Below are 16,367 nucleotides of genomic sequence, written 5' to 3' on the forward strand. Positions count from 1 at the left end.
AACTAGTCGGCATTTGGGCATGCGTCTAACCGAGCTATCGTTAACAGTTGAATTGAGAAGAGCGGGGTGCGCGCGCGTACGTGCGGGGCGAGTAGCGTGGCTTCATGCTTCCAAGTATTTTAAACAGCGTTTACTGAGACTGCTCGCGTACGTTTGCATTTGTTTAACTCGAACACCGCGCTACCAGCTCCGCTATGCATGCCCTGCTTGAGCGTCCACTCAGTTTGGACACAAATGATACAAGGTACCAGTGAGAGCTTAAGTGCTCGTCTTTTAACGGTAGCTCGATAAAGAACCATTTTAACTGGTCAATAATTGCCCGATTAAGGTAATGTTGTTATTTGCATAATTTTCGTACCTTTATTACAAACTTTACATATACATTGTTACAAAGTATGATATAGAAAACCGGTTCCGGTATTTTTTATTATGAATACTCATATCGATATCGTTTGCAACGGAAGGGGTGACGTTTAGCCGTACCGGTTGGGAAGCTCCTTTACGACAGAGGGAACGATCGTTAAACCGAAGCTATAGCATAGTATTAACGTATTTAAAGTAACTATAGATTTTGTACAATAAGTTTATTATAAAATAATGAAATACGAATCAACTGAGCTGCATTGTGATCGAACCCGTTCGGTACGCGCCGCGCACCCGCGCGCGGTGCTACAGTAGTGTCTTTCTCCGGCCTTCCTTCTACCGCCCGCTAGTGGGTTATTTCCAGTACCATACAAAAAATACTTCAGTCAACATACGTCAGTTGAAGATTATATCGTGCTACTGAACTAAATGATGCTATCGTGATGTCACTTGGACATAGTTACTGCGACTATACGGCAGCCGTTCAGCAATCTAATCCAGCTGTCAAACCCGCTACTGTGTATGTTCTTGTACTTATTGTTGCTATTTGTTTCCCACCATACTTTAGTACAAAAAACGGGGAACTCCTTGGCTTAGTATTATTATAGTAATAAGTACTGAGAATAACCCTCTCGCGACATCGGGCGCACACGCACCTTCGTAGCAGAACGACGCAAACGACGCAATTTACAAATAGATAATATCATTGAGGACAAATAAAATGTGTGGCAATAAGTAGAATTGAAGCGTTTTAAGGATTTGATGTGTAATTAATTTCATGACTTCCCTTTAGCGTAAACTGATCTAATTACATAGGCATTTGTCGCTTCTGAAGTAACCATGTGGAATTAATGGAATGGAGGCATGAAAGCCGAACCACACTAGTTGCGTATGCAGCACGGCTCCAGCTTGCTGCGTTAGCTACGCTACCGTATGTGTCGTATGCACCGGTTGTAATGTATGGAAATACATGTCAGATGCAACACCACTTGCGCTGCGTGAAATACAAATTAATGACGAATCAAGTTAAATAATTAACAGCTACGCAAAGTGATCGGCATGATAACCAACAGCAGTGCTGCATATACATGTAGTCTGTACTGGTCTTATATAATATATAATTTCGCTAATGCAAATGTATTTGGTTTGTGCGAAAATCGACAATGAGTTTATTCCCTTGCGCGGTCCTATTAGACCTAAATTGTTGGGATGTGAGCAATGCTATTGAAGACAATATTGTTAAATGCAAGAATTAATCCACATTTTATATAACTTAATACTAGTTGTATCTCATAGTTTTAAGAATATCTTGTTGATGCGTATATGTAATTTTTATTTTCATTTTTTGAATTAAGTTATTGTTATTGATTTTAATACGTAACGAGGTACCTCCGAAATCATACCGACCAGCTACACCGAAATGCTACTTTTATTTCAAAATGCATTTCTTACAAATCCAAGCGTGATTGTTTTTACAACTCTTTTTAGTTAATTTGTTATATTTTTGAGAGAGCCGAGGGTTGTACCTATTTGAATGAAGTCTGATGATGTCATATCATGAATGAGGGTCAGATCGAGGAGGAGCCAGAACGATTGGATTTAGAATCCTTTGCACTCTTGACTGCTTACGAGTTTTCATAAATATCTAAATATTTATAGCAACCATATTTATGCCTATATTCTTTAGCTATACTCAAAAGTCGTTTTGAAATTGTAGTTTTACGCAACAGTGTTTGCGGATCATGTGAAGTATTGACCAGCCTCTGCGTTGAGCCCAGCACATTTAGTCGACCATTTGTTACTGTAGATTTTACAACGAAAAATAGCTAGTATACATTACATGTAAGTTATATCTATGGGTTGCAAATAGATATGGTGGTTTCTGTTAAATTAGTGCTCAAAGTTATCATACAGATATGTTTGTGAATCTTTTAAGTAGCAAATATTCTTTGTTGTTGAGGTCTTTATACTGCGTCATACCAAGTAGACATACCTACATTATGAGTAGGAAATTTTAGTGTAATTTTTATATGCACTAGTAGCTAGTTTAGACACAAACATTGTTTAGCCGTATCCACCATGTAACTATGTGTAAGTACCTATAAAATGCGCAATTAGATACCTTATAATGAACAATTTTATTACATAAAATATACAGTAAAATATTAATCAATGAGTTAATTATTTTAATAGAACAGTTACCAGATAATGTATTTATTGTTTATTATACTGCAGCGATTAAAATTAGTTTAATTTTTTAAATGTTTAATGTTATTAGTTTATTAGATATCGATATATAAATAAACACTAATATAAATGCTGTTGTTGTTGTTGCTAACCAGTTATACGACGTGTACTCATACGGCGGACGCACGCGGGCGGCGGCCACGGCAAATTACTCACTTCGCCTCGTTGAACTTAAATGCAACACTACACCTCATTAACCAAACTGATGAATTACATACACTATTAACTGTTAATTCGTAAACCTTATTGTAAAGATATAAGGTCAAACGATGATCAATTAAGAGTGTTGAAGGTAGCACATTGATCGTTTTTCTCCGGCTCTTCAGATATTATCAACAGCATGTGTATGGATAAATAATTATCAGTTGAACTTTTATGGTCATTTGTCGTGGCCCTCTTCTGCTTAGGGAGAGAAAGGGACATGGAATGTCACTGCAATAAATAACTTGCCCGCCTTAACGGGAATGCCGACAAATATGTCCTAAACTAGCATAACCCGAAGGCTTAGATGGCAACCATGTCCCTCAAAAGTATTAATATCTATAACGGAATTTGAATGCATGTTAATCTATATAATATAATAAATACCTCTTTTGGTAAGTCAGTACCGAATAGTTGTTTTTATTTCTACCGTCCCTTTAATGTCCTAGATAGGAAAGATATCCAAGCATACGAGTATTTCATAGTAAAAAAAAACACCGAAATTCTTCACAATATTTGTGCTGTTCAAGTTTCGTAGTAGCATACATTGACAGTATAAATATTAATTTATTAAAATAATTTCCCTTACAAAAAAGTAATAAAAATAAAGCAGTTACAATGTTATTCTAAGATAGGTGGCGAGAACCACTATTATAGAAACGAACACCAATCATACACCAACGATTTCTCAAAATATTTCATTTTAGTTTTAGAAGAAAAATATAATTTATATAAAGTAGAGCGTAAATTCAACAAACAAAGTAACATCAAGAATTGTTTTAAGGAATACATTTCTATATAGGTAAAGCAGAGACCTTTCAATTTTGCTTAAAAAACCAGAAATCCTTTTCCCTCTGCTATCTAACACAAAATAAAGAAGTACCTAAGTATAATAAATATCAAAAGTTAAGTGTAGCTTGGAGGGTCCATGCCGGTGTTAAGGCTGTAGTTGCGGTACATTCCGGCCGCCGAGAGAAGGTTCGTGAAAGTCTGGCCCGCGGGGTAGAACACTGACGGCACGGAGTGGATGCCTGCAAGCATACCATTGGCGTTCGTTGTCAAGTTCGCCGGATTAACCAAAGAAAGTAGTTACTTAGGCTTTGAGGGGAAAATCTTAGGAATAGATCGAAATTGATGGATGATCCAGGAGAAATTGGGACACCGTGAAAGCTCTTGCCACTGATGACGTCCAGTTTTTTGTGGGTTTTCTGTAGGATCCAGTTTTCTATAGTATGCGTCTGAAAATTGGACGTCAGCGTCATGGGAAAGAACAAAAACATCTTATCCGGCAATGCGTTTCATTTCAACGCTTGAAGGGTTTTGTTTATTATGTAGCTTGGTTATAATGTCGCAAGAGCCATTTAATTATTTTTTTCTATCACGTGCGGCGTCAAGAGGCTATGCATGTTTTATATTACCTTTATCACTCGATAAATACGTTCACATTTTATAATTATTTAATAGTTATTTACGATACAAGTGCAGAAAATAGGAAATACGCAACGAGTGGTGATAAATTAAAACACGACCTAAGGGAGGGAGAGAGACGTTTTACAGTACATATGGCTCTTTAAAGTTTCGACATATGCACGGAAAGTGCTCATTCCGGCTCGCTTGCGGGAAATGCACCACATATACTTTAAAAGTATTGTTTTGTAATGATAGGTAACAATTAAATGAAACAAAGGTATGTTGTATAGGTAATCTATATTAAAATTATTAATTAACAATAATCAACCAATTAACAATATAATAATACTTTAACAATTCAATCAAAACCCAGTAAACTAATTGACAGAGCAATGTTAACTTCTTGGAAACAAAATTAAAACTATATTTACCAACGCAGGATACTTAAAATAAAAAAATACGCGCTTATAATAAATTATAATCTTAAAATTGATAACTTAAATACGAATACCCCAGTTACGCATTGTAGATAACTTTAAGCTATAAATGGCATATTTTACTAAGCTCGTTCCCATTTCAAACAGAACTCATGTACATAAAGACTATAATGAAAAGACAAAGAATTATTAGATTTTTCTTTAGCTTAAAACAAGCTATGCATCATTTACACAAAGACGGGTATATAATAAAGACTACTAATCTCTATACACTTAAATTTTATTTCCATATGTACCTTGTATTGCGCTATGACAGCCCCATGTTATCAATTAACGGTGCTTAAAATGATCTAAAATATGCACTAAGGCTTATGAGTAAAATTTTATGAATGTAAGCATCTTGTTTAATCTGATGTATCCGTTGGCGACCGTACTAGTTGAATTAATTTGAAGAAAGATTATATAATACGAGCGATGAAAAATACAGATATATCGGATTTATCTACCGACTCACATGGTTGCAGCTACACAAAGTTGTATAAAGATTGGCAATCTTAGTCATTTACTCATGTCTGCAGCAACCCACAAACCCCCCAACACTTGAAGTTACATGGTTAACCTCAAAAAGCAATTTCACGGTTATTAGAGCTCATTTAATGGTCAAGGGCGGTGTTCAACGAATAGTTGCGGTACATCCCAAACTGCGCCAGATTGTTTGTGAACGATTGGCTCTTCGGGTGGTACTGGAAGGGTACAGAGTGGGGCCCTACAAGAGTAATAAATCATTATTAAATTTATAAAATATATCAAACACAATTAGAAAATGTGGTCAGAGTCATAAATAAAATGTTTTATGAAAACCTGATCGCAGCGCCATCTACCGGTCCGAATTGCAAGTGTTAATTATCGATGGACACTTGGACAGCTGTCTTTATGTCGGCAGCTGATTGTATGAGTAGGCAGATCAAGAAATTCCTAGGCATATCATGAAATGTGAAAATCTTTGTCTCATTCTCTGGGTCCACCGCTTTTTAAATTATTACCAATACACAGTACAAAGCTTATAAGGGCCCTGCAAAACTGTATTTACAGTTTGCCTGCAGGTAAGACTGGTAAGAGTCCTTGCATATTGAAATTATTATTAAATCTAAACACTTAAGTGACAATTGCATATGTGTAAGTGCAACAAAGTGTTTAGATTTAATTTGAGTTTGCAATAGGGAGCGTGCATGAACTGTAGGAGGCAGCACAGGAGCCGTCAGATTTTTGGCGCGAGGCGTAAATGTTATGTTTATTGTTCTAATGTAGCCCACAAAATGGCAGAACCTATACTATGCACAAGAAAACACGTGACGTATAAATATAAATGTTTATGGTTCCGATTCAGGCCACAAGATGGCAGACCCTCCAACGCGCACGGTCCCTATAGGTACCTACAGTTTTAAGGCACTTTTAATTTTTTTCTTATTTTGCTCATGCCGAATGCTCTCGGGTAGAATCTTCAGGAAATACGGAATTCCTTAGAGTTCTACGACTACCGTCAAAGCATTACAACATTTATGTCTGCCTATTCTTACGATCGGCCGTCGACATGAATTCAGTAGAAATTTAAAAAGTATAAACCAACCAATTAATAGTAGGTACATTGTGCAACGAGGGGGGTAAGAAAAATTTGCAAACGAGGGTGTTAATTCACGACGAGTTTGCAATATTCTTACACCCGGAGAAAGTTTCATCACACTTGCGAAGTAAAACTAAATTTTAAGCGACATAATTCTTAAATACGGTGACAGTTCAAATATACGTTCGCCACATTGTAATTTTTTGACAGGTTAGGCATAAAAATTGACTACAAATACAAAAAAATATCAAAATTGACTACCGATTAAGACAGTTGACAGGCAACTCAAAAAGTTCAATTGTTGAAAACATAAATTAAATAAAAATTAGAAAATGTGTTTACCTGGATAAGTCCCCAGTTTTTTTCGATTCTTGAATTGGGAATTTAGGTTACTGTTGTGTTAATCAAATAGTATATAGTTAATTAATTGTGCGATGTTCTTTATTTATTACTAAAACGTCGGTCCGTAAAATTTGTATTTTTAGCAAGAAATATATTCGATCGTCATTTGTTTATATTACTCTATATTTGGGAGGCAAGGCCAGGTTATCATGCAAGGCAGAACCTTAACTGACCAATCAATCAGTATATATATTTTTTTTATACTACGTAGATATTGTATAATTATTATATTGTAAGGTAAGATTGGTTCGGTCGATTGATATACGCTTGGATCAACATTAGTCAAATTAAGGAAGACCTGTCTGTGTTTACAACAATATATTGTTCACGCAGGTCGTCTCCAAAAGTCGGTTATCAGTATTGAACAGTTTTGGAAATTGTCGCAGTAAATGCCATTATGCGTGTGGTAAACTAACAATGGATTATTTGTTCCAGGTAATCAGCCTGGCGGCGTGTATTTATTAAATTGTAATAAAATGCTGACTAACCTGGTGCATACCACCCGTATTCGCTGGCGCTGGTCCGATAGAATGGATGCTGCTTACTCACTTGACTGCCGTAACCATTGAACCAGTCTGAAAAAAAAAAACAATATATAATGTTCAATTGTAGTTTGGCAAGAGTCGCTTGTAAGTAGAGCATAGGCAGAGATAATCATACTGTCTTTTCTTATGCTAGTATTATCACCCCTAAAAGAGGGACGAGATATGATATGGATACATTTTTGTTTGAAGAAACGTCACTTTTGACACTGACATATCCGAACTATATCGTATCTAAACCTAATATGTATTTGGCGCATCTTTAAGTTTGAATCAGGCCGTGTTACTGACAAAACTTGTTTGCCAGACTATCATAAATTCTGAACGCACCAAAGTTCGTCCGTGTCCACTGCCGAGTTTTTGCCTCAAAAGGCTATCAAGATAAGCTAAGTGATTGTGCCCCCAGCGAGTTTGGGTTCTGAAATTTTGTTAGATGGTATGGCTTTACATTAGTAACACGTATGGAAAATTTCACCCGAAAAACTATATAGTTTATTGTAAAAAAACTACTGCAATATTTCACCTATGATTGGCTCTACATTAAGCTACCATATGAATATTTTTTATTTATGTTATCTAAGTATGGTAGAACTAGGAGATTTTTAAAATAAAATACATCATTATATTCGTATGTTTTCTGCGTCCACATAATAATACAATTCATCAAAACTGCTTAAGAGAAATGTGCATATAGTTTGTATGACGAATAGTGGCAATCTATAATTTATGTAGATAATAATATTTAAAAAAATATTTTAATGTCTGAGTCGGACTCGCGCCCCGAGGATTACAATTTTTTTTGTCTTTGTAACTTTTTTAGGCCATCAAAACCAACAACAAGCTATTAACTATAGTAGCAATTCTTTCACACTATATTTCGGTACCACTATTTCAACCAACATATACATATCTAGTTAGGTATTGTCTGTTGGCAGTAGGTAACACAGCGATATATATCGGAAAACCCGCATATCGGCGGAAACGCTTCCTGTTTCACCGAAGATCAACGACACCTTAATCAAGATAGACCGCGTTCCGTACTATCACAGGTACCTACTAGGTACAGTCACGAACTTCAATCATTGAGCTATTTAGGTTTTACTTTACATTGGGCATTTCATATCGGTAGTAACCGATAGTACAATTAAATAATGAAAGTCTGTGACCGTACTATAAAGACAGTTTTTAATGCTTGGCAATGAATAGTATAGTAGAACACAATAAAATTTTCATATATTAAGTCCTACTTTAGATACAAAAGGAAATACAAATTTTAACTAAAATCTCAATTCGACCACACACTTTCATAGGTTTCAAGGAACAGAATACAGAATAACAAAATTTGATATTTTATATCGTTGAATAAATTTCATGATAAGTAGTTGTAAACTGTTCGATTGCTTGCTGTTTTATGTGATTTTATGAATGAACAATACCTATTCAAAGAACATGACCAAGAAGTCGACAATATAGGGAGTGTGCATGAACTGTAGGGGGCAGCACTAGTGTTCCATAGGACTCGAGCCTTTTTAGCCCAAATTTTACAGCTCCGAAGCTCTTTTTAGAGCTGGCTTAAAGAAATGGATTCGAAGAGCTGGCTGGTTTAATAAGGCCTTAGTCTTTTTTATTTTATTTATTTGAATCAAGAAAGATTACAAAAAGCCTTAAGAGGAATTCCTAGTTGCGATTTTTCCATACAAACGCTCTCGACTGATTCCTCCCTGGATTTTTAACCTAGAGCAGTGATTTTTTCAAATAAGATGAATATCATCAATATCTGTGCCGCTATGTTTTGCTTTTTTGGATTATTTTATTTTGAAGAAAGATACAGGGCCTCGAAAATCGCAAAAACGGCTAAACTGAATTGGCTGTAAAAAAAGGCACAGTATACAAATATGACAAAAAAAATCCAAAAAATCAAAACATAGCGGCATAGATTATTTCTTCCTCTTGCAATTTCCAAAATTTCATAATGATTAGTTGCGTTTTGGAGGAGGAAACAGTCGAGAGCGAAACCTCGATTTTTGAGTTTTTTGCGAGTGAATTTCGGTCCGAGCTGCAGTTGTCCTTATCGCACGAATTGGAGGCGGAGACAGTTTCTAAATATACGTACACAGAAGGAATAGTGATGGGCATAACATCCTTATTAGGGATTGCAGAACCGGTACTGTTTTAAAGAACCGGGATTTCCCGGTACTTTCGGAACTGGTCTAATTATTTCATTATTTTAAATAAAACGACAGTATTTTGCGATTTGACTACCTTTCGTATTATAATTTAATAATCACATTTTCTTTTATTACGTAGTAGGCAATTTTTTTTAGAAATATAGTATTTTACATACATGTTGAAATTTATAACAAAATCCAGTAAAATAGATAGCAAATGAGCAATTTTTCGCAATAAAGTACCTACATATACGGATGCATATGTAGATGTGCACGCATACATACATAGCTAGTTTCGGATACAAAATAGAGATAGGGCTTCGAAATTAGTTTCCTTAAAATGCTTCAAGAGGGCTCTCTTTTCCTATATATTTACTTTACTCTTTACATACGATCCTTATATTTTATAAAAAAAAAAAAGATTGTATATCAACTATATATATACATAATTGCAAAATTAAACCAACAAAATCGCAATTTTAATTATTTTCCATACTTCAAGATGGGCTCTCAGTGACCTTGACCTTTTTAAAGAACTACTTAGTCTTTTTGATTTCTAAGTTTGATTCTTATTTTTTTGGCGACCTTCATTAAAAATGACGTGGCACGATTATTTTTATTTTGATTTTTGTCCCTCCTACTTAAGTACTTAATATCTTCCAGTACATTCCATTCAATAAACAATACATTTACACTTTCCCTAAACCTGTACAGTTCACGAAATCTTAAATTGTCAAAACTTCGCAACGTATCTATTATTTTAGTGGTTTTTTTTTATTACTTCGGGTAAACCTTACAATAAGAGGTTTCTTAGCACATTGTTTACTTATCAAATTGCCTTATGACATAGGTATCAAAGTTTGAGAGCCACAATTTTACCAATTTTTGTATCAGGGTTAAGATCGGATACAAAAGGGTAGACACCGGACCTATTTCTTTGTGATACCTTATTCTCTTTCCATTAGAAGCAACTTTTTCTCACCATCCAATGTTCTCCCTTGATAGCAAAACACTCGTTACCCTAAAAAAAAGTATGTCTCATCTTTACACAGGTACAAAACTAAAACCGTTCTATATTGAAGATTACCAAAATTCAGGCCGAATCTACGGTTATTATTTAACGATTCGCTCCGTACTTCAAGAATCTGTCACGTGTTGAGATCTCGAAAAAAACATTTTTTCACGAGTTCTCTCAATTGGTCCCAAAATTGTCCGACATTATCCCAACATACTTTACCCAGATTGTCATTGCGATACGTTCTTCAATAAGGCGGCCCAAGTTTAGCCCCATCGTACTACAAGTTAAATAGATTGTAGTTTAACCATAGGTATATTTATACCTACTTACAAAATTTCACAACACACCATGATCACTCCCAACTTACTGATACGGATAGGTACAGTCAAGTGTAAAAATATGGGTGTACACATCTTACTCAAAAATATGTCCCATAGCATCTTATTCCAGTGTAATAAGAGCGTAGTACCATATTTATGAGACGATTCTTTCGATACATATTTTTGCACTTGACTGTACGACGACAACCGAAGCTGAGACATCATTCTTTTTTGCAGTTTTTACCTATATGGTAATTAATATCAATCAATCATTTATTATTTCGTCATCATAGGTGTAAAATACATTTAGTACAGGTGATAGGGTGTTTGGTATTAGGGTGTAATAGATACAGTATAATATAAAAATGAAAAACAATATTACGTGGTAACAACAAAAACAACTTGCGTCGGGCAGCGCAGAATAAATTCCATCTGGCTCGCGAGCGATGTCGACGGAACGGCGCGCAATGAGCGAGCGCACGAGTCTCGCGTCTGTGTGCGCGCACTCACACTTAGATAGCTCCGGCTCCCGCCCACAGCAGCGCGACAGAAACATAGCTTCAAAAATTCGAGATTTGAAAAGTTGCTCAGCTAGGAATTGCTCTTAAACTACTAATCTGCCAAACTGCAGTACAGTTTGTTTGCTTAAAAAAGGCTATAGACTTTTTGTAAAGATTATAGCCTTTTTAAGGGCTTAAGCCTTTTTATAGATTGTATCTTCTTTTTAAACCTAAGCTGAATTGTAACTTGTGAACGTGCCCTAGTGGCCTGCTTACAGAATAAATAATTTGACCTATGCAAGTGTTTTATATGCTATGCTGATAACAAAATCTTAAACCGCGAATATTGGGGATTATAATATACGAGTAAATAAGTGATGTGCACACTATATGTATTATTGCCGTTTTTTTGCCGTTACATTGCGCAATGAAGGGAGTATGTGAAATATTGTACGAGAGTCTATATATTCACGACAACCGTAGGCTGGAGTGAAATAAAGACTCGAGTAACAATATTCTTTCTTACCCCTGGAGTTACACTCACTGTTTTTCTGATCACACTTGCGAAGAAAAACCTAAATTTAAGCGAAATAATTCTTAAATAATGTTTTGACAGCTTACGCATCGAAGGCACAGACCTATCTCAGCCACAATTGCAAATTGTGTAAAATTATTGTAAAGGGCTATTAAATTAATCAAATTAAATATTTTTAAACATGAACAAAAATACTAAATTATAAACGTTAATATTTTAAAAGTAAAAGTCTTTTATACCTAGTTAATTCGTATGAATAAGTAACAAATTAAAAAAAAAGCTGTAACTTCCTAGGGAGTTACAGCTTTTTTCATAATCCATAACTCCAGCGGGAACAATATAGGCGTTTGTCCTTCAGTAGGTGTACTGAAGGACATCTTGAAATAAGATCTTTTTCGAGCAAGTGTGAAGAAAAAATATTAAACTAACACGACGTTTTTTTAGTGTGGTGTTTTAAATAACATTTAAGACTCAAGTAGGTATGTTTATTTTCATGTCTCCTATTCCGAAAGTTCACCTTTCATAGGCTGATAGGCGGGTATTTTCCACCCTAGGGTGGAAATAAGTTATGGATTGTAAAAGCAAGCTTTAAGTTCCTAGGGAGTTAAAGCTTGCTTTAAATAATATGACTTATTCATACAGACTTTCTTCCGCGCGTTGTCCCGGCATTTTGACACGGCTAATGGGAGCCTGGGGTCCGCTTGGCAACTAATCCCGAGAATTGGCATAGGCACTAGTTTTTACGAAAGCGACTGCCATCTGACCTTTCAACCCAGACCACGTAGCATAAATGAGTTTAACTTTAAAAATACCGACGTTTATAATTTACTATTTTTGTTTATGTTTAAAGTTATTTAATTTGATAATTTAACAGCCGTTTAAAATATTTACATAATTATAATCGTGGCTGAATGCCGGATAGGCCTACGCCTCCGATACCTAACCTGGCAAAAAATTAAAAAATGGCGGACGAATGTTTTATATGTCACCCGTATTTAAGAATTATTACGCTTAAAATTTAGTTTTTTCTTCCCAAATCCCAAGTGTGATTAAAAACATTGTGTGTAACTCCGGGGGTAAGAATATTGCAAACTCGGGTCATTAATTCCCTCAAGCATGTAGCTGTCGGGAATTACCACAGAGCCTAATGAAGCTTGGATGCTAAAATAATTTGATGTCTCAATATAAAAACATATAAAAAAATATTTTGACGAGAACTTTTAGCCCTTAAATGATGCCTTTTAACAAGACGACAAGCTCCGAGAGTGTAGGCTGCTAAATTTGACTAAGCTTGGGGACTAAAGAGCTTTAATAGGCTTTTAGCCCTCGAGGCGACAAAATCGAAGCCAGTCTTGAAAAAAGAGCTAAAAGGCTCAAGTCCTTTGGGACACTAGGCAGCACAGAAACTCCTTAATCATTGACGCGACGCATTATGTCATGTTTTTATTTTTAGATTTAAGCCACTAGATGTCAGACCCTACTACGCGCAAGAGCGTGCTGAACTGTAGGGGGCAGCACCTGCTTATAGGCGTTAATTGTTAAAGTTTTTGATTCCGATCATGAGGTGGCAGACCCTCTAACACGGACGCTAGGATTAGGAATATGAACCTTACAGACGCTAGGAATGCGCTACAACATGCTTTTGTCATTTTTATACCTAAGAATAGTACATTACGATACAAGTGCGAAAAATAGGAAATTCGAAACGAGTGGCGATAAATTAAAACACGACCGAAGGGAGTGTTTTAAATCGACACGAGTTGCGAATTACCTATTCGCACATGTATCGTACAACGTTTTACAGTACATATGGCCCTTTAAATGTTCGACACAGTAACATAATATGCTACTTCTCGCACTAGTGCTATAAAGTAGCCCCATATGTACTGTAAAAGTTATTTATTTTACAAGGGGGCAAAGTTGTTGTTTAACCGCTCATGCCAATATTGATTTGATACCCGAGCAAGGGAAAGATTGCAAATTTGAACCACGAACATAACCAGTGGTTCGAAAAGAGGAATCTTGAGCGTTGCGAGTTTTTCACCAAACCAACGCGAGGAAAATTCTAACTGTAAAATATCAAACAAAATCAAACCAATTCAAATAAACGTAATTAAATATTTATCAGACAACATCATCATTTAAAATTATACCAGCTAACATAAGGAAACAACTTAAAATTTGCATAGATTACTTTGCCACATACGTGGATAAAATGCAAATTTCTCATCCGTTTTTGAACAATCAGGAGAAGCTTTACCAGCTAGCGTGGTGAAAATAAACAACACAAGTGTGTACACTTACGGGGATGTTCAAATCTCTTTGGCAAGTTGCAAGTAGCAAAGAAGTCCGACGTTTTAGGCTCAGGTTTCTGGATCTCTCTCTGAAGGCACTCCTTGTTCACGCACGTCGCTGAACAAAATCCAGCTGTTGACTTCTCGTTCTGTTCCCTTTGGTGATCGCTCATCATAAAAATAGCAGAAAATTAACAAAATAAGCAAAAATACAACCGCTTGCTCGGAAAAATTGTTCCTAATAATCAAACAAAATTGTTGTCATAGCAACCATGTCCACGTCAAAGAATACAATACTCACTAGGAGGTCCACGTCGTAAATAAAAAAAAATTAAGTTTGTATAGCTTAATTTATAACCGACACGTTTTGTAAGTTGAAAGTTTTCTAGATAGATTTGGTTGTAAATTGTTACTTGAGTAAATTATTATATTAATAATTATTATTAATTATTTATTATTATTATTATTATTTTATCTTCATGTTTTTTATGTGTTTCCATGTACATTATTTTCAGAGGTTGTGCAATAAAGAGGATTTGTATTGTATTGTATTGTATTATTTTAGTGCTAGCACTAATGAATTAAAATTCTGCCGGGAAAAAGCCTTGCCCTTTAGAATCAGAAAAAGCGTAATGAAGCCCGGGAGATCCGTTACAAATCAACATAAAGAATAATGTACATGCATTTTTTTTTTATAAATTGGCAGTTGCTTGCTTGCATTACCGTAACTTCACTTTTTTGCATCGGTTACATTACACATACTAGCAATTGTATAACAAAAGGGAAAGAGAATATAGTTTGGATCATGGTTTTAAATTGAAAACCTAGTTTTATATCACCTACTGTAATGCACGCGATCAATTTCAGAAATAACATATATCTGTTTGTTGTCTACTTAATTAGATTAATTATAAAGCGCAGTAAAAGATTACTTAGATTACTTACGTCGATTACCAAACGGTAATCGACGTAAGTAATTAAATATTTCCAGGCGCTTGGATAACACTGAGTAATTATTCAGGAACTTCACTGTCAACGATACGCTTTGATGAGTTTTCATTTCAAATTCAAGCTCCATATCGCTGAAATGAAGTCGGCAAAACGAGTATTTTTATCTAAGTAGGTAGGTACTTTAAGTGTAACGCGCAACGCATACCCAATAACTACAAAGAGAAAAACCGAATGGAACCGACCACACAATACAGTATGCAAACATTTTCTATAAACAGAAGATTCTCTTCCCAAGTATCACAGTAAGTAAGAACTAAAAACTAACTACCTTACTTACTTACCTTAGTAATAATAAAAAAAATTTATAAAAAAAAAAGTAAACCGACTTCAAAAATAATAACATAAATTATCCTTTTTAAAAAAGGCAAAGGCAATCAAACGTATTGTACATACTTATATAGCCGCATCCTTATCGAATCGCACCAAAACCATGGTATGCTTCAAAATTTGGCTTGGCACCGACTTCAAACATATCAGTTGTTAACGCATATAATTAAAAAAGGATAATTTATTTCATTCTTTCTGAAGTCGGTTTACTTTTTTGTAAAAAGGTTTTATTTTTCAATTTTTAGTTTTAAGGCATTAAGGGCTTTTGAGTGACGCGTGACTCATGAATGAAAAGCACAATCATGTTTAAGATAATAATTTTTTTAACTTTAATAAATAATCAGGATTTTCCTTGAATCCGTCTGAGAAATCATTCCTGCCACTAGGTATTCTAAATCTATCCTCCGCGCCGCCACTGACCCAATCCCTCAACCCTCCGATCACTCAACCTCACAGCACATCACCCCCCCCCCCCCCCCCCCCCTGACCACTGAACCCCTCGACCCTGAACTACCAAACCTTCAACCGCCAATCCCTGACCCCTTAACCCCAGACCCTTAAACTCCTAATCCTAACCCCCAACCCCTCAACTTACAACCCCCGACCACTCAAATCCTATCCCCCGATTCCTCAACTCCCAACCCCTCAATCCCCGAGCCATAAACTCACCGCCCCTCTCAACCCCTAACCTTTCAAACGCCTTATCATAATACACCCAATCATAAGAGGGAAGTTCCACATATCGCCCGTGGTCTTCATAATCAGTAAGTAGCCTTACCACGAGTTTGACACAGACATATTCGATAGCGTAAATTACTTTCTATGCATCTCTCTCATACTGGTATCCTTTCATGCAAGCGAGATATATAGAAAGTAAGTTACGAACACGTCAGCTAATATGTAGAGTCAAACTCGTGGTAAGGCTACAGTTACAGTAGACAGAGGAAATTCTTGAGTTGCTTAAGAATACA

At 35.7% G+C, this 16,367-nt stretch overlaps 1 protein-coding gene across 2 annotated transcripts; it reads right to left on the bottom strand.

Annotated features, from left to right (window-relative positions):
* Window positions 1-3,314: 3,314 nt before the first annotated feature.
* LOC133520026 (piercer of microtubule wall 1 protein-like) lies at window positions 3,315-14,442 on the bottom strand. Of its 2 annotated transcripts, none has more exons than XM_061854278.1 (3): window positions 14,069-14,347; window positions 7,170-7,256; window positions 3,315-3,842 (listed from the first exon to the last, which is right to left on the bottom strand). In XM_061854278.1, the coding sequence occupies exons 1-3, from the start codon at window positions 14,232-14,234 to the stop codon at window positions 3,718-3,720; spliced, it is 378 nt and encodes a 125-aa protein (XP_061710262.1). In that variant the 5' UTR covers window positions 14,235-14,347; the 3' UTR covers window positions 3,315-3,717. The 2 variants fall into 2 exon arrangements, with proteins under 2 accessions (XP_061710262.1, XP_061710263.1); XM_061854279.1 differs by lacking the exon at window positions 3,315-3,842 and adding an exon at window positions 5,292-5,424 and having other exon boundaries at window positions 14,069-14,442.
* Between the last annotated feature and the right edge of the window lie 1,925 nt (window positions 14,443-16,367).

This window comes from Cydia pomonella, chromosome 7 (genome assembly GCF_033807575.1).
Source record: "Cydia pomonella isolate Wapato2018A chromosome 7, ilCydPomo1, whole genome shotgun sequence".
Classification (NCBI taxonomy): Eukaryota; Metazoa; Arthropoda; class Insecta; order Lepidoptera; family Tortricidae; genus Cydia; species Cydia pomonella.

What these genes read in the sequence shown, in the direction of transcription:
- LOC133520026 (XM_061854278.1), bottom strand. Translation starts at nt 14,234, where the DNA reads ATGATGAGCGATCACCAAAGGGAACAGAACGAGAAGTCAACAGCTGGA. An exon ending in AAAGAGATTTGAACATCCCC is followed by an intron (nt 7,257 to 14,068) that starts GTAAGTGTACAC and finishes TTTTTTTTTCAG; the next exon opens with ACTGGTTCAATGGTTACGGC. An exon ending in ATACGGGTGGTATGCACCAG is followed by an intron (nt 3,843 to 7,169) that starts GTTAGTCAGCAT and finishes GTATGCTTGCAG; the next exon opens with GCATCCACTCCGTGCCGTCA.